The 27,092-nt window shown below is 37.8% G+C and overlaps 1 protein-coding gene across 1 annotated transcript in view; it reads left to right on the forward strand.

Annotated features, from left to right (window-relative positions):
- ACAD11 (acyl-CoA dehydrogenase family member 11) overlaps positions 1-27,092 on the forward strand; it is a 115,680-nt gene that overhangs the window by 26,564 nt on the left and 62,024 nt on the right. The window contains exons 4-5 of the mRNA XM_069565630.1: positions 2,777-2,938; positions 8,658-8,822. Coding sequence (XP_069421731.1) covers positions 2,777-2,938; positions 8,658-8,822 — 327 coding nt within the window. The remainder of the gene's footprint in view (positions 1-2,776; positions 2,939-8,657; positions 8,823-27,092) is intronic.

The raw sequence follows: 27,092 nt of genomic DNA on the forward strand, positions 1-27,092 counted from the left end.
TGAGATGAGCTGGGATCAAAAGAGGAGAGAGCAAGCTAGCCAGTAATCACTTCCTTATGGGCGCTCCACAGTCTGGACCGCTCAGAGGTGTTCACAGAGTTATACAGGGAAGAGGAGAGGGAGGAAATAGACAGAGGATAAAAGAGGGAAATGAAAAGGAGAGAGACAGATCCAGCCAGTAACCAGTTCCCTAAGTGCTCTCCACCATCTGGAACACACAGAGATTCACAGAATTGGGTAGAGAAGAGAAGGGGGAGGGAAGAGACAGAGGCCACCTGGTGGAGAAAAAGGAGAGTCCAAAGGAGGAGAGAACAGTAAGGCCAGTAATCTTGCTCTCATGCATAAATATGTACTGAAGATTGGGTTTTTAAAGGTACAAAATTGATAACAAATACCAAAAAGCAAACAGTGAAAATCTAGAATAGAGGTTGGATTTTCAAAAATACAGTATTAAAAAAAGAGAAGAAGAAGAAAAAAAGTCACAAGAATTATTTTAAAAATTATAAAATTAAAATATATATATATATGAAGTTTGCTTTAAAAATTGGGTCTTTTTGGGGGGAGAAATTAATAGTAGGTTATAAAAATGAAAACTAAAGGAGAAATAGAGGATTTAAAAATTAAAAAGTGTTAGAAAAGAAGAGAAAAAGAAAAGAAAAAACAAACATCAAAAAAGAATGATCGTAAAAATGGTAAAGATGTATCTAGTACTTTCTCTGGTGGGATTGTGGGCAGTGTGGGATCAGTTCATTTTCAGATAGTTCCTTGGTCCGGCTTATATTTCTCAAGATCTATAGGCCCCTTCCTATGTAGTGGGTACTAATGACAGGATTTTAATCTATTGCACCTGTCAATTCCAAGGCGGTTCCCTCTGTTTTAGCTTCTTCTATTTGCTGGTCTCTTCAGTGTCCGATTTTCACCCTGACGCAAGGTGGGTGGTGGTGGACATTTTTTTTTTTAGGCTGACTTGTTCAGTCGCAATGTGCAGAGGGAGGGATGCTGCAAACAAATAACACTAGTGAGTGCTCGCAGTGTCCCAGCCACACTGGGCCTGACTGTGCACACAGCTCAGGCTCTAGCTTGCTCCACTGGGAACCATCCGAGGCCGGCCCTGGTCTGCATGCACCTCCTAGGTCTAAGCAGCTCAGGCTCAGGCACTCAGGTAGTCCCCAGAGGCACAGACTGGTTGGGCCTGTGTTTTGTGCCCTTCAGGTCCGAGTAGCTCAGGTGTTTGGCGAGCACGGTCCCTGCGACTTATCACCTCTCCCATCCCTGCTGCTCAGTTTTCTGGGTGTGCAGCTGGCGTACTTTCTCAGGTGGATGATGACTGTCCAGAACTCCAAGAAGTCTTAGTTAGCAAACAAGCCTATTTGCAGTTTCGTAGGTAATGTCTCTCTGGGGCTGCTATTGCCCCCTTCTGGCCCTTCTGACTCTGGCTGCCTGTCACCAGAGGGGGATGGTCTGCAGCTGGCTAATTCTGTTCCATCCTTTGTTCTGTGCGCGGTCCTGGCGGTGTCTTATGTTAGAGCTTTTCGCGTGGTAGCTATCCTATAGTCTGGTTTGCTAGCCCAAGTTAGCTCGTTCTGGTTACACTTGGGGCATTCAGGCCAGATCCTTGTCAAGCAATGCAGCCCGCGCCTCCCTGCCCAGCCCCTGCTTGCTAGTGGCAGATGCAGGTGTCTGCACTGCTTCTCCGCTGGGGGAGTTACCGTTGGGCTCGTAATCTGTGGGTTTTAATTATTTATTTATTTTTCCTCCCTGTAATGTTGCCCTCTGTGCTTCCAAGGCTCACCACAGAATCGGCAGTGAGTGTGTTTCCTGGTGTTTTTGAAACCTCTCTTTTTAAGACTCCCTTCCCGGGACTAATCTCCCTCCCTACCTCTTTTGTCTCTTTTTTTGTCATTTATATTTTTTCCTACCTGTTTTCGAAGACAATGATCTGCTTTTCTGGGTGCCTGATGTCCTCTGCCAGCATTCAGAAGTTGTTTTGTGGAATTTACTCAGCTTTGAAATGTTCTTTTGATGAATTTGTGTGGGAGAAAGTGGTCTCCCCATCCTATTCCTCCGCCATCTTAGGACCACCTCCCACTTAGAGTTATTTTAAAATACTGGCTATATTCTCTGTCTTGTATTAAACTTTCATTTTAATTTGAGAACACAATTTGAGTGAGATAAACTAGGAACATATTTACTAATTATAGCATATTGGCCTATTCTTCCTCTAGGTGTCAGTAAAGAGACATGTAATGGCAATAACTAAACTGTCCAGATAGTAGAGGGAAAGAAACTACTCCAAATAAGAAACCAGTCCATTAATAACAGTATATCCAAATTGTTTTAAGATTTTTTATTTGGTAAAATGTTACTGGAGAGTAGTTTTTATCCTTAAAGTTAATCTTGGTGTATCCTTGTATTTTGCCTGTGGCATATATGTGTTAGTTGCTCAGTTGTGTCCAACTCTTTGCAACTTCATGGATTGCAGCCCACCAGCCTCCTCTGTGCATGGGATTCTCCAGACAAGAATACTGGAGTGAATTACCATTTCCTTCTCCAAGGGATCTTCCAACTCAGGAATCAAACCTGGTGGGTTTCCTGCATTGCAGGCAGATTCTTTACCATATGAGCCACAGGGAAGTGCTGGCACATTCTACAGAGAATTGGTTTTGATTGCAAAACTGTACCTAATCTTTGTATGAAAGAGTATGATGACACAGCAAATAATTGGTATGAAAAGATTTATTTTGTTTAAAATTATCTGTTGTAATTGCTTCCATAGGGCCGAATCTTTCGTGATTTGACAATTCCTGGAGTTAGCCCAGCAGAACGTTCAGCCATATACGTGGCCATGATACAAACCTTGGCTCAGTTACATTCCTTGAATATACAGTCATTGCAGCTGGAAGGATACGGTAGAGGTGTTGGGTATTGCAAAAGACAGGTAAGGCATCCACACAAAGAGTTTCTTTTCTCAAGTTCTTAGAAACAAAATATACATTTTTAATTAAAGTAAAAACCTATTATTTTATACTTTTCTGAAATCTGGCTATAAATTTGAACCTTCAGATAGACTTATTTTAAACATAAAATAATGTTATAATTTTTAGATCAGCAAAAGCTTCTATAACTGACAGCATATATAAATGCAAATTTAAAGCTATTTCTATCTCTTCACTTAATTTACCAATACATTTTCTATACAATTTTCCTTTTTTAAATTAGTTTGACAAATATTTGTTAAGCATGTGTTTAATAAATATTTATTAAGCATATAAGTATGTTTAATACATGCTAAGTACTGTGTTAAATTTCAAGAAAATAGAAATCAATTATTCCCCTAAAGGAACTTAACATTTTTGAGACACCTCTACATGAAACTCATTTACATGAAACTTGAAAATGGTATAAAAGAATATGTAATCTGGTAGTGGGGTGGTCGTGAGGAAATACCCCTCGTCCAAGGTAAGGAGCAGTGGCTGCACTTTCTGGAGCAGCCATGAAGAGATACCCAACGTCCAAGGTAAGAGAAACCCCAGTAAGACGGTAGGTGTTGCGAGAGGGCATCAGAAGGCAGACACACTGAAACGATAATCACAGAACACTAGCCAGTCTGATCACACAGACCACAGCCTTGTCTAACTCAGTGAAACTAAGCCATGCCTTGTGGGGCCACCCAAGACAGGAGGGTCATGGTGGAAGGTCTGACAGAATGTGGTCCACTGGAAAAGGGAATGGCAAACCACTTCAGTATTTTTGCCTTGAGAACCCCATGAACAGTATGAAAAGGCAAAATGATAGGATACTGAAAGGGGAGCTCCCCGGGTCAGTAGGTGCCCAATATGCTACTAGAGATCAGTGGAGAAATAACTCCAGAAAGAATGAAGGGATGGAGCCAAAGCAAAAACAATACTCAGTTGTGGATGTGACTGGTGATAGAAGCAAGGTCCAATGCTGTAAAGAGCAATATTGCATAGGAACCTGGAATGTCAGGTCCATGAATCAAGGCAAATTGGAAGTGGTCAAACAGGAGATGGAAAGAGTGAACGTCGACATTCTAGGAAGCAGCGAACTAAAATGGACTAGAATGGGTGAATTTAACTCAGATGACCATTATATCTACTACTGCGGGCAGGAATCCCTTAGAAGAAATCAAGTAGCCATCATGGTCAACAAAGGGGTCTGAAATGCAGTACTTGGATGCAGTCTCAAAAACGACAGAATGATCTCTGTTCATTTCCAAGGCAAACCATTCAATATCACGGTATTCCAAGCCTGTGCCCCAAACAGCAATGCTGAGGAAGCTGATGTTGAACGGTTCTATGAAGACCTATGAAACCTTTTAGAACTAACACCCAAAAAAGATGTCCTTTTTATTATAGGGGACTGGAATGCAAAAGTAGGAAGTCAAGAAACACCTGGACTAACGCAAATTTGGCCATGGAGTACGGAATGAAGCAGGGCAAAGGCTAATAGAGTTTTGTCAAGAGAACGCAGTAGTCATAACAAACGCCCTCTTCCAACAACACAAGAGAAGACTCTACACATGGACATCACCAGATGGTCAACACTGAAATCAGATTGATTATATTCTTTGCAGCCAAAGATGGAGAAGCTCTATACAGTCAGCAAAAACAAGACCAGGAGCTGACTATGGCTCAGATCATGAACTCCTTATTGCCAAACTCAGACTTAAATTGAAGAAAGTGGGGAAAACCACTAGACCATTCAGGTATGACCTAAATCAAATCCCTTATGATTATACAGTGGAAGTGAGAAATAGATTTAAGGGTTTAGATCTGATAGATAGAGTGCCTGATGAACTATAGATGGAGGTTCGTGACATTGTACAAGAGACAATCACCATGGAAAAGAAATGCAAAAAAGCAAATTGGCTGTCTTAGGAGGCCTTACAAATAGCTGTGAAAAGAAGAGAGATGAAAAGCAAAGAAGAAAAGGAAAGATATAAGCATCTGAATGCAGAGTTCCAAAGAAGAGCAAGAAGAGATAAGAAAGCCTTCCTCAGTGATCAATGCAAAGAAATAGAGGAAAACAACAGAATGAGAAAGACTAGAGATCTCTTCAAGAAAATTAGAGATACCAAGGGAATATTTCATGCAAAGATGGGCTTGATAAAGGATAGAAATGGTATGGACCTAACAGAAGCAGAAGATATTAACAAGAGGTGGCAAGACTACACAGAACTGTACAAAATAGAGTGTCATGACCCAGATAATCATGATGGCGTGATCACTCACCTAGAGCCAGACATCCTGGATGTGAAGTCAAGTAGGCCTTAGAAAGCATCACTACGAACAAAGCTAGTGGAGGTGATGGAATTCCAATGGAGCTATTTCAAATCCTGAAAGATGATGCTGTGAAAGTGCTGCACTCAATATGCCAGCAAGTTTGGAAAACTCAGCAGTGGTCACAGGACTGGAAAAGGTCAGTTTTCATTCCAATCCCAAAGAAAGGCAATGCCAAAGAATGCTCAAACTACCATGCAGTTGCACTCATCTCACACGCTAGTAAAGTAATGCTCAAAATTCTCCAAGCCAGGCTTCAGCAATACATGAACCGTGAACTTCCAGATGTTCAAGCTGGTTTTAGAAAAGGCAGAGGAACCAGAGATCAAATTGCCAACATCCGCTGCATCAAGCAAGAGAGTTCCAGAAAAACATCTATTTCTGCTTTATTGACTATGCCAAAGCCTTTGACTGTGTGGATCACAATAAACTGTGGAAAATTCTGAAAGAGTTGGGCATACCAGACCACCTGACCTGCCTCTTGAGAAACCTATATGCAGGTCAGGAAGCAACAGTTAGAACTGAACATGGAACAACAGACTGGTTCCATATAAGAAAGGAGTATGTCAAGGCTTCATATTGTCACCCTGCTTATTGAACTTCTATGCAGAGTACATCATGAGAAATGCTGGGCTGGAAGAAGCACAAGGTGAAATCAAGATTGCCGGGAGAAATATCAATAACCTCAGATATGCAGATGACACCACCCTTATGGCAGAAAGTGAAGAGGAGCTAAAAGACCTCTTGATGAAAGTGAAAGAGGAGAGTGAAAAAGTTGGCTTAAAGCTCAACATTCAGAAAACGAAGATCATGGCATCTGGTCCCATCACTTTATGGGAAATAGATGGGGAAACAGTGGAAACAGTGTCAGACTATTTTGAGGGGCTCCAAAATCACTGCAGATGGTGATTTTAGCCATGAAATTAAAAGACGCTTACTCCTTTGGAGGAAAGTTATGCCCAACCTAAATAGCATATTGAAAAGCAGAGATATTACTTTGCCAACAAAGGTCCATCTATTCAAGGCTATGGTTTTTCCAGTGGTCATGTATGGATGTGAGAGTTGGACTGTGAAGAAAGCTGAGCACCAAAGAATTGATGCTTTTGAACTGTGGTGTTGGAGAAAACTCTTGAGAGTCCCTTGGACTTCAAGGAGATCCAACCAGTCCATTCTGAAGGAGATCAGCCCGGGGATTTCTATGGAAGGAATGAGGCTCCAGTACTTTGGCCACCTCATGAGAAGAGTTGACTCATTGGGAAAGACCCTGATGCTCAGAGCGATTGGGGGCCAGAGGAGAAGGGGACAACAGAGGATGAGATGGCTGGATGGCATTACCGACTCAATGGACATGAGTTTGTGTGAACTCTGGGAGTTGGTGATGGACAGGGAGGCCTGTCATGCTGAGATTTATGGGGTCACAAAGAGTCGGACATGACTGAGCAACTGAACTGAATTGAACTGTATCTGGTAGTAAATTGTTTGTTACCTATCATGAGAGCTGTTCTATTTGGAGGGTAGATACAAGTATGCCCTTGTTAAAGTTGAGGAATGCTTCGTATGATAGATATGTCTTGTACTGTATATTTAAGGAAGAGTAAAATCTACAGTGATAGGGAAAAGATGATGAGAATTTCACATCAAAGGAATAGCAAGACCAGGTAAGTATGGGGCTGTTTCCCTTTGTACATATGTCTGTTTCAAGGGGAAGAAGGAAGAGAGGCAGGAACTAAGGTTGAAAGAATACTCACTACATACCAGGTCCCATGCTAGATGAGTTATAGACCCAATGTTTTTTCATCTTTGTAACAACCCTATTACATAGATTTTAATACCCTCATTTTACAGATGAGGCAACTGATGCTTGCAGGTATTAAGTAACGTACAAATAAGCGGCCTAAACATAATTTAAACCCAGCTCTCCCTGATTCCAAAGATGAAGGTCTTTACTGTACTAAATTGAACAGAGATACCTTAGAAAGTAGAGACAGAGATAAGTAGGTAAATATTATTTCAATTGGTGGAGGACTTTGAGAACAGGTTGACTTAATTGCATTCATTCTAAGAAAAATAGGAAAAAACTTTGCATTTTCATGTCTGTAATATATTTCAAAGATTCTTTAGAAGATTCTATGGGTAATTTAAAAAAAAGGAGATTAAAATGAGAAATAAGTCTCCCTTATTTTTGTAATCTCCATATAACATTTTTCAGAGACTACTTGTTTCTTGTAACCCTTTCAGAAATTTTCTATTTTTTTCATATGTAGGTATATGTGTTTGTTCTTTTTTTTTTTCCTTCTACAAAATAATTGCCACATAAAGGCTAGAACCTACATTTCTTGATTCCTATTGTTGTTGTTCAGTTGCAAGTCGTGTCCGACTCTTTGTGACCCCATGGACTGCAGCACACTAGGCCTCCCTGTCCCTCACCATCACCTGAAGTTTGCCCAAGTTCATATTCATTGCATTGATGATGCCATCCAGCCATCTCATTCTCTGGCACCCTCTTCTCCTTCTGCCCTCAATGTTTCCCAGCATCAGGGACTTTTCCAATGAGTCGGCTGTTAGCACCAGATGACCAAAGTACTAGAGCTTCAGCTTCAGTATCAGTCCTTCCAACAAGTATTCAGGGTTGATTTCTCTTAAGATTGACTGGTTTGATCTCCCTGCTGTCCAAAGGACTTTCGGGAGTGTTCTCCAGCACCACAGTTCGAAGCATCAATTCTTTGGCATTCTGCCTTTTTTACAGTCCAGCTCTCAAAACCACACGTGACCACTGGGAAGAACCTAGCCTTGATTATACAGACCTTTGTTGGCAGAGTAATGTCTCTGCTTTTCAACACACCGTTTAGGTTTGTCATAGTTTTCCTGCCAAGAAGCAATCATATTGTGGTTTCATGGCTGCAGTCACCATCCACAGTCATTTTAGGGCCCAGGAAGAGCAAATCTGTCACTACTTCCACCTTTTCCCCTTACTTAGTTTTAAGCTGGCTCTTTCACTCTCCTCCTTCACCCTTATCAAGAGGCTCTTTAGTTCCTCATCTATTTCTGCCATTAGAGTGGTATCATCTGCATATCTGAGGTTGTTGATGTTTCTTCCACCTCTTGATTCATAGGCCATTTTTTTTTCCCCCTGATAAAAGTCTAGGTAAGTAGAATGGAACTAGATGGGAGAGAAACTTAAGTGTTGAAGTTTTTAGGCCTATGCAAGTGTTTCAGACTAAGTATCATAGGCATTATTCCTGAATATTAAAGACTGAACCTAAATTTGATATAATTGAATTTTGTTTTATTTTAAAAATTGCTGAATCTTATGTTCTACTTTCAGCTCTGTCATTTTAAAAATTTATTTATCTTTAGGTATCAACCTGGACAAAGCAATATCAAGCTGCAGCTCATCAGGACATCCCTGCCATGAACCAGCTATCTGATTGGCTAATGAAAAACTTGCCAGATAATGACAATGAAGAAAATTTGATTCATGGAGATTTCAGACTAGATAACATAGTTTTCCATCCGAAAGAGGTATTGGAACCCCTGTTTACAAAAATTGAGTATGTCTGACTTGTACTAAGTAGATGTTCCCCTAGAGTGCTGAAAAAGCCCAAACCATCCCCATTCTTCCTCTACATTCAAGACTGTCTTTACCGCTCACAATTTTTGGAAATGAGCCTTGTAGATTTTCTGGCATAGGTATCTTCTTATCTTTAAGGCCAGGTCTCATACTGGCCTTTGCTCATAAAGTTGTAAAGTACTTTAAAATAATTTGGGAATTTACATACATGTTGCTATTTTCTTCAAAGATGTTTTTCAACTACTCAATATATTTAGCTTATACATATTCTTGCTCTTTCTTCTGGTTTATTTTCATTTTTTACCCCTGTTGGAGAATTTTTGGTTTGATTATTATTAGCTCAGAGAGGACAGAATTCCAAAAGATTCTTTTGAGGCTTCAAAAGAACATGTATGAATTTAATGGAACCTTGCTCTGTATAAATGTACTGAGTGTAATTTTCATAAAGAGTACAAACAAATCAAAACTATAATCTTCCTCCACTGAGCATAGTGAGGCCTAGAATTGAAAGGGTGCGGTGGGACTAAAGAAAGTACTTCAGTTTACCTACATGCCTTTGGGCAAGACATTCGGCCCTTAGTATTCTAACACTGATGTGAAAGATTTACAGTTCCTGAATCCTCCTCAGGGCAAGATTTTCTGGGTTCATTAGTTTTCTCAGAATGCTGAAATGTTGTAGGGCCAGAAGAGCTGCTCTAAATTCACGTGCTGAGCTTCTGGGTTTCATGTTCTTTTCCTGTAGGAAGAGGATGGAGGAAAATAGCATTATAAATTCTATTGTTGTCATAATTCAAAGTAGTACTATATCTATTGAAAGTTCAAGTATGAGCACATTTACCATTAAAACAAAAATTTTCATAGAAAAGTCAGTTTGGGTATTTAATTTATGTATATGTAATTATATGTATATGTGTGCATGTAATTTTTTGTTAATGGCATGGATGGATTCTGAATTCTAACTTTGTTAAATATAGAATAGGAAAATGAAAGACCACTAATTTATAACAGAAAAATTGTAAAAGCTTATGCTTTAAAACTGGATCTGGTCTATATTTTATCTGTATCATTTGATTCATTAATATTTTTGGAGCCTGTCTTTGAATAGGTCACTGTTCTTTATGTTTTCTGTAGTTTTAATACTTTTCTTTCATTACTTAATCAAGGAAGGAAAATTTCAGACCTAAATCTCCTTGTTATGTGTTTTCTACCAAGATGTTTAAATATGCTAAAATTAAATATTAAGTATGCTGAAAATAATGACAGACTACAGTAAGTTCCAAATAGTTATTTCCCTTTTATATTTAATCTCATGTTAGAAAACCATTTCTTATAAAATTCAAGTTACCAAACAAGGATCATCTTTCTTAAGTTCTGTGAAGGCAATGCTAATTTGTAACGTATGTCTTTTCAGTTTTAAATTTATATGTCTTTTATGTTTTAGGGTTATATAATAGCTAGTAAAATGTCTTCTACTTTATACCCAAGAATCCCATAATTATTAGTGATATAAAATTTAATCAATTTCTGTCTCATATAAATATGGGTAGCTAATTTTTTATGGAAATAACACACAGTTGGCAAAGTACCAATCAACTAGCATTTATTTATTACCAACCATGTGCCCTGAAACATGTAGTTAGAAGGCAAAACAGCTCTTAATGAGCTCAAAATACAGATGGAGAGAAAAGATAACTGTGGTAACAGCGGAGAACAATACATACTCAAGTGCTAAAGTATATCATACAATAAAACTAAGACTAGTCAAAGAGGGAAAAGATATCTACTATGGTCTGACTTTCAAAACTATGAAATATTACAAATTAATTTTAGTCAATAATTTACTATAATTATTCAATAAAATATTGAATAATAGTTTAAAATTTCATAAATAAGTGGGGAATTAGACTATTTTTCTTTTTCATGAAGGCACTTCACAAATTGAAATATCAGTCCCTGGATTATAACAAGTTTAGTATGTATATGTTTGTGCTCAGATATACATGTTCCTAAGAATATGATTGAAAGCTTTTTATTTTTCCTTTGAGGGTAAGGATTGTATCTTTAATTTTTTTCTTACTTTTGTTTCTAAAGCCTATATGGTAAATGCTGAGTAAATGGGGACCTTCTAGACTAAAACCTCCTATAAAGCAGTAAATGCATCTTACTCATTTATACAACAGTTACATGTTTCTGAGTGAATCTATGCTAAAAGAACTGATTATAATTAATCACTAAGTAACTGTTTCCATCTCATCTATTTATGCTTAATTTTTGTTCTCTAGTAATATGGCTCTCCCCACCTCTGTGCCTCCATTTTTGTTGTAGCTTTTAATTTTGAAAATCTTTAAAGATTCACAAGAAGTTATAAAAATAGTATAGAGGGGGCTGTGTATCCATCATCCACATTCCCCTAAGAGATCTCACACAACTATAGTAAATTATTATCAAAGCCAGGAAATTGATATTGTGTGCATTTTGAATTGGGGGGAAAAACAAAATCAGGGTTCCCAAGAAGCTAAAGTGAGGTAATTGATATGGAGCTGATGCTGACTTTATTTTAATTCTTTTCTTCTTTTCCCCTCTGTTTTTATATTCTAGTTTTCTAAGATATCCTATCAAGTTCTATTATTTAGAAAAAATTAGGACAAAGTAAAATCTTTACTCTTTGGTAAATATGTACTAAAACCTAAACAGTGGTATAGGGAATGGGAATATAGGAGGCTTATGAACTTACATTCCTGTGATGTTTAAGGTTTGATGTTTTATTTTTTTTCCCCAAGCAATAGCTTATTTTTGTTTTGTCATCAGAAAACTCAGTAATTAAGGAATAAAAACAAAAATAATTTTGAATGATAAACCATCCAGGAATGCGTGTGGTAAGCCAATAGAAAATTACTAAAGGGAATAAAAAAACCTGAACCATGTTACTCAGTTTCACAATCCCTAGTTAATTTGTAGTTACTGATATATAAAGTATTTGAAGCATATTTGAGCAAGTGTTTCAGTAACAACATGCTCAATGAAATGTTTAAACGAACTCCAGTTTTCCTGGAAAAGATTATTAACTTTCCAAATATAAATCAGCCATCTGGCAGAGAAATGTTTAAGATCTTGGAGTTTAGTATACATATTGCCATTTCAGCTTGAAAGATAAATAGGTTTAACTAGGAACAGATAAACCCATAGATATTTCATCTGCCTTCAGTAATTAGTAGTCAGATGTATTTTAGATAAATATAAGTACACTGGTTCTTCTGAAGTCATCTGCCTTGCAGCATTTTATATGTTGTCTTATGAAAAAAAAAAGATTTGATATGCAAAGCACAATGTATTTTTAATGGTTTTTTTTTTCTTCTTAATTCCCCCAGCATTTCTAAGATGCCAGTGTAGTTGGGGAAAAGTTTAGTTATAAAATTTAATTTTATTGCTACAAAATACATGGGGATGTGTTTTTCCCAATCTTTTTACTTTACAAATAGTTTCAGATACCCTTAATATGCTCTTTGGTCATAAAACCAAGTTTTGAACACAGGCCTACTGACTTCATTCTACACTGTCCTGCTTCTCATCTCCTCTGGAACTGGTCAGTTTTGGTAATCTAGAAACTTAGACCCTTGTCTTTGACCACATCCTCACTACCTTCTGGGCTTCCCTGATGGCTCAGATGATAAAGAATCTGCCTGCTCTGTGGGCGACCTGGGTTCTATCCCCAGGTCAGGAAGATCCTCTGGAGAAGGGAATGGCAACCCACTCCAATATTTTTGCCTAGAGAATTCCGTGGACAGAGGAGCCTGGCAGGCTACAGTCTATGGGATAACAAAGAGTCGGACACGGCTGAGTGACTAACACTTTCACTTTTCTTTTCACTACCTTCCACTTCTCTTATTTATATCTCACCTGAGATGCTACAAATTTGATTGCTCTTACTTTAGAATTCATGAACCCCTTATGACTTCATCTGACTTCTCACCCTGCCTGGCCTATTTGGGCATAATCAGTCATTTAAAAAACTACCTTCTTTATTATCAATGAAAAAATAATTTTTTGACAATGAATGTGTGTGAAAATAATGTAAGAGTTACAAAGTTTCCTGACCTTAGCTTACTTGTTATTCCAGAATCTTCTCGACTCTTGACTATATGTATAATCTCCAACCCTGATCTTGATTCATCATATTTTTGCTGCAGAATAAAGTCATAAAGTCAGATTAATAGGGTTTGGGACATATTTTTGCTGCATAATTTCATCTAGGCTCTAACTTCTCTCTATAAAATCTGTGAAAAAATTTTAATCCCTTTTTCAAATCTTTTCTGTTCTTCTCAAACTGTCAAGTTGCTTTTTACATCTAGACTCTTATTCTCAGCATTTAGACTTGATTCATTTTTGTCTTTTTAGTCACTTTTCAGCATAAGCTGCTTTATAGGGACATTCCTTGGAAGTTCCCTTGATATTGCTGAAGATATTTCAGTCCTCTCCTTCATGCAGACTGCTGGGTGACATTTTTCCTAAGCCGCTACCAAGAAAAGTTGTTACGTTCTAAAAATTAAAGTATAGTTGATGTACAGTATTATATATTGACTTCCCTGGTGGCTCAGACGGTAAAGCGTCTGTAGACAATACAGGATACCTGGGTTTGATCCCTGGGTAGGGAAGTTCCCTGGAGAAGGAAAAGGCAACCTACTCCAGTACTCTTGACTAGAAAATCCCATGGACGGAGGACAGTATTATATATTACAGATGTATAGTATAGTGATTCATGATATTTAAATGTTATATTCAATTTATAGTTATTATAAAATATTGGCTATATTCCCTGTATTGTACAATATAGCTTATTTTATACATAATAGTTTGTACCTCTTTATTCCCTACCACTGTATTGCCCCTCCCCTTTCCCTCTTCCCATGGGTAACCAGTAGTTTCTTCTCTGAATCTATGAATCTGTTTCTTTTTTGTTATATTCATTAGTTTGTTTTATTTTTTAGATTCGACATATAAGTGATATCAAGCAGCCTTTGTCTTTATCTGTCTGACTTCTTTTACTAAGCATAATACACTCCAAGTCCATGTATGTTGTTGCAAATGGCAAACTTTCCTTCTGTTTAATGACTGAGTAGCATTCCATTGTGTATGTATAACACGTCCTCTATATGCATTCATCTGTTGGCGGACACTTAGGTTGCTTCCATATCTTGACCATTATAACTATAAATAGTGCTGATGTGAACACTGGATTCACGTATCTTTCCAAATCTGTTTTTGTTTTGTTTCAGATATGTACTCAGGAGTGGAATTGCTGAGTCATATAATAGTACTAGGGCTTCCCTGGTAGCTCAGTTGGTAAGGAATCAGCCTGCCATGTAGGAGACCCTGGTTTGATCCCTGGATTGGAAAGATCCCCTGGACGAGGGCATGGCAACCCACTCCAGTATTCTTGCCTGGAGAATCTCCATGGACAGAGGAGCCTGGCAGACTACAGTCCATAGAGTCACAGAGTCAGACACAACTGAGCAACTAAGCCCAGTACAGCACACATGATAGTACTATGTTCAGTTTTTTGAGAAACCTCCATACTGTTTTCAATAATATTGGGCTACAGGAATTTATATTCCCACCATTATATGAGGAGTTCAGTTTCTCTACATTCTCACCGGCATTTGCCGTTTGTGTTCTCTTTTCTGATAGCCATTGTGACAGATGTGAAGTGATACCTCATTGTGGTTTTGATTTGCATTTTCCTCATGATTAGCGATGTTGAACATTGCATGCCTACTGGCCATCTGCATGTCCTCTTTAGAAAAAGATATATTCAGGTTTTGTGCCCAATTTAAATCATATTTTTAAAAAAGATTTAAATACTTATCTTTGGTTGTTCTGGGTCTTAGTTGCAGCACGTGGGATCTTCAGTCCTTGCAGCATGCAAATTCTTTGTTGTGCCATGTGAGATCTAAATCCTTGACAAGGACTTTAACCTAGGCCCCCACCTCCAGGGAAGTCCCTAATCAGCTTTTTTAAAAAATATTGAGTTGTATGGGCTGTTTACATATTTTGGATATTACCCCCTTATTGGTCATATTATGTGCAAATATTTTCTCCCATTTAACAGGGTGTCTTCTTATTTTGTTGATAGCTTCCTTTGCTGTGCAAAAGCTTTTAAGTTTAATTAGGTACCATTTGTTTGTTTTTGCTTTTATTTTCTTTGTCTTAGGAGACAGATCTAAAAAAATATTGCTACAGTTTATATCACAGAGTGTTCTATGTATTTTCCTCTAGAAGTTTTGTTTCCAGGCTTATACTTAGGTCTTTAATACATTCTGAATTTATTTTTGTTTTTGTATGAGAAAATATTCTTATTTCATTATTTTACATGTAGCTGTTCAGTTTTCTCAGCACCAGTTGTTGAAGAGACTGTTTTTTCTCCATTGTATATTCTTGCCTCCTTTCTCATAGATTGATTGAGTATGGATTTATGTCTGCATTATCAATTCTGTTCCATTGATTTATGTGTGTATTTTTTGTATCAATGCCATACTGTTTTGATGATATGATACTATAGCTTTGTAGTATTGTCTGAAGACAGGAAGCATGAGTCCTCTACTTCTGTTCTTTTTCTCAAGATTGTTTTGGCTATTCCAGATCTTTCATGTTTCCATAAAAATTTTATTTTATTTTGGCCACACTGCACAGCTTGTGGTATCTTAGTTCCCTGACCAGGGATTGAATTCAGGCCTTCAGTGGTGAAAGCATGGAGTCCTAACCCCTGGACCACCAGGGAATTCCCTCCATACAAATTTTAACATTATTTGTTCTATTACTGTGAAAAATACCATTGGTATTTTGATAAGTATTGCACTGAATCTGTACCTTGCCTAGAGTGAAAGTGATAGTCACTCAGTCATGTCTGACTCTTTGTGACCCCATGGACTAGATAGTCCATGGAATTCTGCAGGCCAAACTATACAGTCCATGGAATTCTGCAGGCCAGAATACTGGAGTGGGTAGCCTTTCCCTTCTTCAGGGGATCTTCCCAACCCAGGAATCAAACCAGGGTCTCCTGCATTGCAAGCAGATTCTTTAACAACTGAGCTATGAGGGAAACCCTCATAGTTAAAGGAGTTAAAGTGGTCATTTTAACAATATTAATTATTCTAGTCCAAGAACATGGTACATCTTTTCATCTGTTTGTGTTACCTTCATTTTTTTCATCAGTTGCTTATAGTTTTCCAACTGCAGGTCTTTTACCTCCTTAGATAGGTTTATTCCTAGGTATTTTGTTCTTTTTGATACAATAATAAATGGGATTATTTCCTTCTTTTTTAAGTACATTGTTTTTAATTTTATTTATTTATTATTGGCTATGCTGGGTCTTTTTTACTGCAGTCACTTATTTCTAGTTGCAGGGAGCAGAGGCTGCTTTCTAGTTGCAGGGCGTGGGCTTCTCATTGCAGTGGCTTCTCTTGTTGCAGAGCATAGCTCTAGAGCATGCGAGTTTCAGTAGCTGTGGCATGTGGGCTCAGTATTTGCAGCTCTCAAGCTCTAGAGCACAGGCTCAATAGTTGTGGCACATAGGCTCAGCTGCTCTGCGGCATGTCGGATCCTGCTTGGTCAGGGATTAAACTCATGTCTCCTGCATTGGCAGGCAGATTGTTTACCACTGAGCCACCAGGGATTTCTTTTTCTGATAGGTCATTGTTAGTTATAGAAAAACAACAAATTTCTGTGTATTAATTTTATGTCTGCAGCTTTACCAAGCTTTACCAAATTCACTGGTGAGGTCTAGTAGTTTTCTGGTGGCATCTTTAGGATTTTATATGTATAGCGTTTGTCATCTGCAAAGAGTGACAGTCTTCTTCCTTTTAAATTTAAATTCCTTTTGTTTATTTTGTCTGGATTCTATGACTAGGACTTCCAATACTATATTAAATAAAAATAATAAGAGTTGGCATCCCTGTGTTGTTCCTAATCATTGAGGGAATGCTTTCAGCTTTTCACTGCTTTAGTATGATGTTAACTGTGGGTTGTCATTAATGACTGTCATTATGTGAAGGTATGTTCCCTCTGTGCCAACTTACTTCAGAAAAATGTCATAAATGAATGTTGTTGTTGTTCAATCACTAAGTCATGTCCGATTCTTTGCAACCCCATGGACTACAGTATGCCAGGTTTCCCTGTCCTTCACTATCTCCCAGAATTTTCTCAGACTCATGTCCTTTGATTAGGTGATGCTATCCAGCCATCTCATTGCCTGTCACCCCCTTTTCCTCGTGCCCTCAGACTTTCCCAGCATCAGAGTCTTTTCCAATGAATTGGCTCTTTGCATCAGATAGCCAAAGTTTTGGAGCTTCAGCTTCCTCATCAGCCCTTCCAATGAATATTTCAGGGTTGATTTTCCTTAGGACTGACTGGCTTGATATCCTTGCTATCCAAAAGACTCTCAAGAGTATTCTCCAGCGCCACAGTTTGAAAGTATCAATTCTTTGGCACTCAGCCCTCTTTTCGGTCCAACTTTCACATTTATACATAACTATTGGAAAAACCATAGCTTTGATTATATGGACCTTTGTCAGCAATGTGAAGTCTACTTTTTAATACACTGTCTAGATTTGTCATTACTTTTCTTCTTTTAGTTTAGTGGCTGCAGTCACCGTCAACAGTGATTTTTGAGCCCAAGAATAAAAAGTCTGCCACCATTTCCACTTTTTCCCTGTCTATTAGCCATGAAGTGATGGGACTAGATGCCATGATCTTAGTTTTTTGAATGTTGAATTTTTAAGCCAGTTTTTTCGCTGTCTTCCTTTACCTTCATCAAGAGGCTCTTTAATTCCACTTCCCTTTCTGCCATTAGCATAGTATCATCTATATTTCTGAAAATGTTAATATTTCTTCTGGCAATCTTGATTCTAGCCTGTGACTCTAGCCCAGTATTTTGTATGATGTATTCTGCAGAGAAGTTAAATAAGCATGGTGACAATATACAGCCTTGACACACTTCTTTCCCAATATGGAAACAGTCTGTTGTTCCATTAAGGTTCTAACTGATGCTTCTTGACCTGCATACAGGTTTCTCAGGAGAAAGATAAGGTGGTCTGGTATTCCCATCTCTTTAAGAATTTCCCACAGTTTGTTGTGATCCACACAGATAAAGGCTTTAGCGTAGTCAATGAAACAGAATTAGATGCTTTTCTGGAATCCCCTTGCTTTCTCTGTTTCCAGCAAATGTTGGCAATTTGATCTGTGGTTCCTCTGCCTTTTCTAAATCCAGCTTGTACATCTGGAAGTTCTTGGTTCACATACCATTTAAGCCTAGCTTGAAGGATTTTGAGCTTTGCCTTGCTATCATGTGAAATGAGAGCAATTGTATGGTAGTCTGAACATTGTTTGGCACTGCCCTTCTTTGAAATTGGAATGAAAACTGACCTTTTTCCATCTTGTGGCCACTACTGAGTTTTCCAAATTTGCTGACATATTGAGTGCAGCACTTTAACAGCATCATCTTTTAGGGTTTGAAAAAGCTCATCTGGAATTCCATCACCTCCACTAGCATGTAGTAATGCTTCCTAAGGCCCACTCGACTTCACATTCCAGTATGTCTGGCTCTAGGTAAGTAACTATACCATCATGTTTATTGAGGTCATTAAGACCTTTCTATACAGTTCTTCTGTGTATTCTTGTCCCGCTGCCCTTTTTAAATAATTTTAAATTTATTTATATTCTGCTTGAAGGATACTTGCTTTACAGAATTGTGCTGGTTTATGCCAAACATTTGGAGAAGGCAATGGCACCCCACTCCAGTACTCTTGCCTGGAAAATCCTATGGACAGAGGAGCCTGGTAGGCTGCAGTCCATGGGGTCGCTAAGAGTCGGACACAACTGAGCAGCTTCACTTTCACCTTTCACTTTCATGCACTGGAGAAGGAAATGGCAACCCACTCCAGTGTTCTTTCCTGGAGAATCCCAGGGACGGGGGAGCCTGGGGTGGGCTGCTGTCTATGGGGTCACACAGAGTCGGACACAACTGAAGCAGCTTAGCAGCAGCAGCAGCAGCAGAGTCATACAGCAAATTCCCATTGGCTATGTGTTTTACATATGGTAATGTAACTTTCCATGTTACTGTCTCCATATATCCCACCCTCTCCTTCTTCCTGCCACCCCCATGTCCAAAAGTCTGGTTTTTGTGTCTGTGTCTTGATTGCTGCTGCTGCTGCTAAGTCGCTTCAGTCATGTCCAACTTTGCGACCCCATAGACGGCAGCCCGCCAGGCTCCCCCGTCCATGGGATTTTCCAGATGGCCATTCTGACTGGTCTGAGGTGATATCTCTTTGTAATTTTGATTTGCATTTCCTAATAATGAGTGATGTTGAGCATCTTTTCTTGTGTTTGTTAGTCATCTGTATGTCTTCTTTGGATAAATGTCTTTTTCCCACTTTTTTATTGGGTTGTTTGTTTTTCTGGTATTGAGTTGTATGAGCTTCTTATATATTTTGGATATTACTCCTTTTTCAGTTTTTTCATCTGCTATTATTTTCACTCATTCTGAGGGTTGTCTTTTCACTTTGTTTATAGTTTCCTTTGCTGTGCAAAAGCATTTAATTAGGTCCCATAATCATATGGGATTTTTGAGCATAAAGATAAAAATATGTTTTTTTTAAATTTCCATTATGTTATTTTATTTCCATATATTTATTTTTATTTCCATTATTATAGGAGGTGGGTCAGGGAGAATCTTGTTGTGATTTTTGTCATAGAGTATTTTGTCTATGTTTTCCTCTAAGAGTTTTATAGTTTCTACTCTTCATTTAGATCTTTCATCCATTTTGAGTTTATATTTGTATATGGTGTTAGGAAGTGTTCTAATTTTATTCTTTTACATGTAGCTGTCCAGTTTTCCCAGTACCATTTATTAAAGAGGCTATCTTTGCCCCATTGTATATTCTTGCCTCCTTTGTCAAAAATAAGGTACCCATGGGTTTATCTCTGGGCTTTCTATTTTGTTCCATTGGTCTATATTTCTGTTTTTGTGCCAGTACCATACTGTCTTTATGACTGTAGCTTTGTAGTATAGTCTGAAGTCAGGAAGGTTGATCCTCTAGCTCCATTCTTCTTTCTCAAGATTGATTTGTCTATTTGGGGTCTTTTGTATTTCCGTATGAATTGTGAATTTTTTTGTTCTAGTTCTGTGAAAAAATGCCATTGGCAATTTGATAGGGATCACATTGAATCTGTAGATTGTGTTTGGTAGTATAGTCATTTTCACAATATTGATTCTTCCTACCCAGGAACATGGAATATCTCTCTATCTGTTTTATGTTCTCTTTGATTTCTTTCATCAGTGTCTTATAATTTTCTGTATACAGTTCTTTTGTTTCCTTAGGTAGGTTTATTCCTAGATATTTTATTCTTTTTGTTGCAATGGTGAATGGAGTTGATTCATTAATTTCTCTTTCTGAGTTTTTCATTGTTAGTTTATAAAATACAAGTAATTTCTGTGCATTGATTTTTGTATCCTATGACTTTGCTAAATTCACTGATTAACTTTAGTAACTTTCTGAAAGTATCTTTAGGGTTTTCCATGAATAGTAGCATGTCATCTGCAAACAGGGAGAGTTTTACTTCTTCTTTTCTGATCTGGATTCCTTTTATTTCTTTTTCTTCTTTGCTTGCTATAGCTAGGATTTCCAAAATATGTTGACTAATAGTGGTGAGAGTTGGTACCCTTATCTCATTCCTGATCTTATAGGGAATGCTTTCAGTTTTTCACCATTGAAAAACTGATGTTTGCTGTGGGCTTATCACATACAGCCTTTACTATGTTGAGGTAGGTTCCTTCTATGCCCCTTTTTTGAAGAGTTTTTCATCATAAATGGGTAGTGAATTTTGTCAAAGGTTTGTTCTACATCTATTGAGATTATCATATGGTTTTTATCTTTCAATTGGTTTATTTGGTGTATCACATGGATTGGTTTGCGAGTATTGAAGAATCCTTGTATCCCTGGGATAAACCCAACTTGATCATGGTGTATGATTGGCCACCTCTTCTTAATCTTTTCTCTTTCTGTTAGGTTCTTGCTGTTTCTGTCCTTTATTGTGCCCATCTTTGCATGAAATGTTCCCTTGGTATCCAATTTATTTTAAAAGACCTCCTCTAGTCTTTCCCATTCTATTCTTTTCTTCTATTTCTTTGTATTATTCACTTAAGAAGGCTTTCTTATCTCTCCTTGCTTTCTCTGGAACTCTGCATTCAGTTGGGTATATCTTTCTCTTTCTCCTTAGCCTTTCACTTCTCTTCTCTTCTCAGCTGTTTGTAAGTCCTCCTCAGACAACTATTTTGCATTTTTGCATTTCTTTTTCTTAGGGACGGTTTTGGTCACTGCCTCCTGTACAGTTTATTATCTATCAGATCTATATCTTGAATCTTTGCATCACTTCCGTTCTAAAATCATAAGGGATTTGATTTAAGTCATACCTGAATGGCCTAGTGGTTTTCCTTACTTTCTTGAATAAAAGTTTGAATTTTGCAGCAAGGAGTTCATGATCTGAGCCACAATCAGCTCCAGGTCTTGTTTTTTGCTGACTGTATAGAGCTTCTCCATCTTCAGCTGAAAAAAATATAATCAATCTGATTTTTATATTGAGCATCTGGTAATGTCCATGTGTAGAGTCATCTCTTGTGTTGTTGGAAGAGGTTCTTAGCCATATTCTGTTTGCCTTTACCTTGCTTAATTTTGTACTCCTAGGTCAAACTTGCCTGTTCCTCCAGGTGTCTCTTGACTTCCTATGTTTGCATTCCAGTCCCCTATAATGAAAACGACATCTTGTTTTGATGTTAGTTCTAGAAGGTCTTGGAGGTCCTCATGGAACCATTCAAGTTCAGCTTCTTTGACATTATTGGTTGGGACATAGACTTTGATTACAGTGATGTTGAATGGTTTCCCTTGGAACAAACCAAGATCATTTTGTCATTTTTGAGACTGCACCCATGTACTGTATTTTGGACTCTCTTGTTGATTGTAAGGGCTGCTCCATTCTTTCCAAGGGATTCTTACCCACAGTAGTAGATATAATGGGTATATGAATTAAATGGATTTTGAATTTTTCAAAAGCCTTTTTTTACATGTATTGGGTTGTTCATGTTTTTAATCTTCAATTTGTTAATGTGGTGTATCACATTGGTTTTCAGATATTACAAAATCTTTGCATACCTAGGTTAAATCCCACTTGATCATGGTGCATGATCCTTTTATCGTATTGTTATATTTAGTCTGCAGTTATTTGATTTACTAGTATTTGGTTGAGGATTTTTGCATCTATGTTTATCAGTGATAATGGCCTATAATTTTCTTTTTTGCAGTATCTTTGTCTGGTTTTGGTATCAAGGTGATTCTGGCTGCAAAGGACAAGTTCAGAAATGTTCTTTCCTCTGCAGTTTTTTGGAATAATTTAAAATGGATAAGCATTAACTCTTCTGTAAACTTTGGTAGACTTCATTCATGAAGCCAACTGGTCCTAGATTTTGTTTCTTAGGAGTTTTAAAATTACTGATTTAGTTTGCTTACTGGTAATTGATCTGTTCATATTTTCTATTTCTTCCTGGTTCAGTCCTGGGAGATTGTACCTTTTTAAAAATTTGTCCATTTCTTTGAGGTGGTTCATTTTATTGGCGTATAGTTTAATAGTGGTCTCTCATGAATCTTTATATTTCTGTGATGTCAGTTTTAACTTCTTCTGTTTCAATTCTGATTTTATGGATTTGGTTTTCTCCTTTGTTTTTTAATATATCTGGCTAAAGATTTATCAATTTTGCTTATCTTTTCAGAGAGTGAGCTTTTAGTTTCATTATTCTTTTCTATTGATTTTTTAGTCTCTAATTTATTTCTACTCTGATCTTTATGATTTCTTTTCTCCTGTTTATTCTTCTTTTTCTAGTTCCTTTTAGTGTAAAGTTAGGTTGTTTGAGATTTTCTTTTCTGATTTAGCTTTTATAAGTGTAAATTTCCCTCTTAGAACAGGTTTTGGTAAATCTTATAAATTTCAAATCATGTTTTCATTTTGTCTTTAGGTATGTTTCTATTTCCTGTTTGACTTCCTCAGTGATGCATTATTTAGTACTTTATTGTTCAGCCTCTATGTGTTTGTGTTTTTTGCAGTTTTTCTTTTTTTGTAGTTGAGTTTTAGTCTCACAACATTGTGGTCAGAAAAGATGCTTCACATGATTTCAGTTTTCTTAAATTTACTGAGGATTGTTTTGTGGCCAGCATATGATCTCTCCTGGAGAATGTTCCATGTGCACTTGTAAAGAAAGTGTATTCTGCTGCACAATATTCAGATGAATAGTCTATGTATATATCAATTAAGTCCATCTTTTCTAATGTGTCATTTTAGGCTTATTGATTTTCTGTCTGGATGATCTGTTCATTATGTAAGTAGGATGCTAATGTCCCCCACTAATATTGTGTTACTGTTGATATCCCCCTTTATGTCTGTTAATATTTGCTTTATGCATTTAAATGTTCCTATGTTGGGTGCATATGTTGTTACATATATGTACAATTATATTTTCTTCTTGGATTGTTCCCTTGACCATTATGTACTGTCCTTCTTTGTTTCTTGTGACAGTCTTTATTTTAAAGTCTATTTTGTCTGATATAACTTTTGCTACCTCACCTTTTTTTTTTTTTCCACCCCCTCACTTTCAGTCTGTGTATATCTTTAGATCTGAAGTGAGTCTCTTGTAGGCAGCATCTATTTGGGTCTTGTTTTTATATCCATTCAGCTACTCTGTGTGTTTTGATTGGAGCATTCAGTACATTTACATTTAAGGGAATTATTGATATGTATGTTATTATTGCCATTTTGTTAATTATTTTGGAGTTGTTTGTGGGCCTTTATGTTTCCCTTTCTTCTTCTTTTGTTCTCTTGTGATGTGATGACTATCTTTAGAGTTATATTTGGATTCCTTTTTCTTTTTGTGTGTATATATGTTATAGATTTTTTGGTTTGTGGTTACCATGAGGTAAATAGGTGTATGAGTATGTGTATTATTTTAAGTTGCTGATACCACAATGTCAAATGCATTTTAACCACCCTGCATTTGTACTCTCCTCCTCTCACGATACTGTTATTTATATCATATTTTACATCTAAATGGTTTCTGTATTCTTTACGTGTTTATTGTTGATATCAGTGGCTTTACTACTTTTGTCTTTTAACCTTCCTGATAGCTTTGTGCATGGATGGTCCTGGGGTTTTTTCCAGACTCCTGGAAGGCAGAGCAAGTCTTGGAGTCTAGTTACAGGATCCAGGGATTCTAGGGCTGGTGTCAGATTACTGCCAGTGGTAGGTGGGTTTCTGACACAGAGGCTGGGGTATCCAGAAGCTTGAATTGGCCTGCTAGTGGGCAGAACCAGGGCTAAGTTTGTCTCAGGGAAGGGTATGGCCTTTTGGTCAATGATCTGGGTCTGCAGGCTGCAGGATTGTGATTTTTTTTGCATCTGGTGTCTGCCTATGGTGGGTGGAGGAAGTTCCTGGGCCCTCTGTTGGTAAGGGCTGTGTCCAGAGGCAGCTTCAGGCTCATGGGGTCTTCAGGCAGCCTGTCTTCTGATGGATGGCCCAGTTAGTTGCATGGCCTAAGGTGTCCCAGGACTGGTGACTATAGTTTGTTGGGGCATGGCTGGGTCCTAGGGCTAACTAGAGGGAGGATTCCGCAATGACACCTGCCAACACCAATGTCCACGTGGTAGAAAGAGCTCCCTAGAATGGTTGCCACTAGTGTCTTTGTCCCCAGGGTGAGCTGCAGTTGCCTCCTACCTCTCTGAGAGACTCTCTGAAACCAACAGTTAGATCTGACCCAGGTCCCTATGAAACTATGACTTTTTTTTTGAGATCCTGGAAGGTGTGAGATTTTGTGTGCACCCTTTACAAGTGAAGTCTATATTTTCCCCAGTCCTCTGGTACCTTCCAAAAGTAAGCTCCACTGACCTTCAAAGCCAAATAAATGCTCTGAGGGTTCATTTTCCTGGTACAGGACCCCTAGAATGGGGAGCCTCACATGGGTTCAGACCTCATACTCTTGTGGGAGAGCCTCTGTTGTGGAATTATTGTACAGTTTGTGGATATCTACCTAGGGGTATGGGACTTGACTATATTGCAAGTCCACCTGTCCTACTCATCCTGATGTGGTCCCTTCTTTTGTCTTTAATTGTAGATGATCTTTTCTGGTAGGTTCTGGTCTTTTTCATCAGTTATTGTTCTGCTTATCATTGTTATTTTGATGTGCTCATGAGAGGAGGTGAACTCATCCCAGATAAGTTATTATAAGATATTGGGTATAATTCTCTGTGCTATACAATATATTCTTGTTGCTTATCTGTTTCATATATAATAATTTGTATCTGTTAATGCCATATCCCTAATTTGTCCCTCCCCCTTCCCTTTCCCCTTTGGTAACCACAAGTTTGTCTTCTGTATCTGTGTCTTTATGTTTTATATATGCTTTCATTTGTGTTACATTTTAGATTCCACATGTAGATTATTTCATGCAGTATTTGTCTTTCTCTGATTTATTTTACTCAGCAGATATTCCTTAAGTCTCTCCCTGTTGCTACAGATGGCAATATTGCATTCTTTTTTATGGTTGAGTAATATTCCCTTATGTATATACCATGTCTTTTTAAACCAGTCATCTGTTGATGTATACTTGGAATCAACCCAGTTGTGGCTAGTTTGTTTTTAATCTACATGCACTATAAATATTGTGGCTGATTATCAACGAAATGAAGCTTCTGTTGAGCTGGATTAAGTTTAGTCGCTCAGTTATGTCTGACTCTTGTGACCCCATGGACTATAGGCTTCTCTGTCCATGGCATTCTCCAAGGCAAGAATACTGGAGTAGTTTGTCATTTCCTTCTCCAGGAGATCTTCCCAACCCAAGGATCAAACCTGGGTCTCCTGTATTGTAAGCATCTCTTTACCAACTGAGCCACCAGTGAAGCCCATAGGCCAGTTGTGCTGAGGAAGTGCTAGTTTTCTTTGGATGTTAGGAGCACAGAAAAAACAGAATGGTATGGACAAAAAGGCATCCAATCCTTTTTTTTGAAGCAAATTTAACTGATAATTCAGTATAATCACAACCATAAAAAGTCCTATGAAGTCAAATCATGGAGGAAGTAATGATCAATTTTTCCATAGTCATAATAGAAAATTTTTTATTGCCTGTCATATGCCAGGCTCTGTACTTATTCATTGGATAAATACATTTTAGCCGCCTACTGTGTGCTAGGTACTTAAATAGACTCTGATAAACAAAATGGACATATTACCTACCTTTATTTCATATTCACACTAACTCTACACCAGATATGTTATGGTTACTTAAATTGAAAATCTGAAGTGTTAACTAGTCCAGAACTGCAGAGTTAACTGTCCAGAATTACACAGCTAGTAGATGATGGAGGGCTTCCCTCATGGCTCAGCTGGTAAAGAATCCACCAGCAATGCAGGAGACCTGGGTTCAATCCTTGTGTTAGGAAGATCTCCTGGAGAAGGGAACAGCTACTCACTCCAGTATTCTGGCCTGGAGAATTCCTTGGAATGTATAGTCCATGGGGTCACAAAGAGTCAGACATGGCTGAACAAGTTTCGCTTTCTTTCACTAAATTGTAGAGCTAGGATTTGAATTCAGGTCTGTGTGGTTTCACAGTCCACATTTTCCTTAAAGCTACAATAATGTGTACAAATATGTGACTGAAGTAAGGGAGTACAAACACATACAAAGATACATAAAGGCATGAAATGCAATAATATGCATTGCCTGAATGAACTCTGCTATTTTATATGGCTTAGATAATCTTGGCTAAATTGTTGCTGCAGTCTCCTCTTTGCTCCCCTACAATCTATTCAAAACATAGCAGCTAGTGACCTTAAAATACAAATCCTATTTAGTTACTCTTCCTGTACAGACCCTCCAGTGGAGTTCCTCCTCCCATATCCCATCCCTCCTACCTAACTTGAAGCAACCATAGTCATTGTAATCAGTTTGGTGTGTATTCTTTCAACTTTGAGTATTCATTTGCAACCTTTTTATTTAAATAGGATCATAGTACACATATTATTCTGCAGATTGCTTGTATTTTCAGTTGAATGCCCTATGTTCCTAACATAAAAATTTATATTCCTTTGATATATATTGTTACAAAGTAGCATGAGGAAAGCTGTTATTGATTCCA

Source organism: Ovis canadensis, chromosome 1 (assembly GCF_042477335.2).
Source record: "Ovis canadensis isolate MfBH-ARS-UI-01 breed Bighorn chromosome 1, ARS-UI_OviCan_v2, whole genome shotgun sequence".
In the NCBI taxonomy this organism is placed as follows: domain Eukaryota; kingdom Metazoa; phylum Chordata; class Mammalia; order Artiodactyla; family Bovidae; genus Ovis; species Ovis canadensis.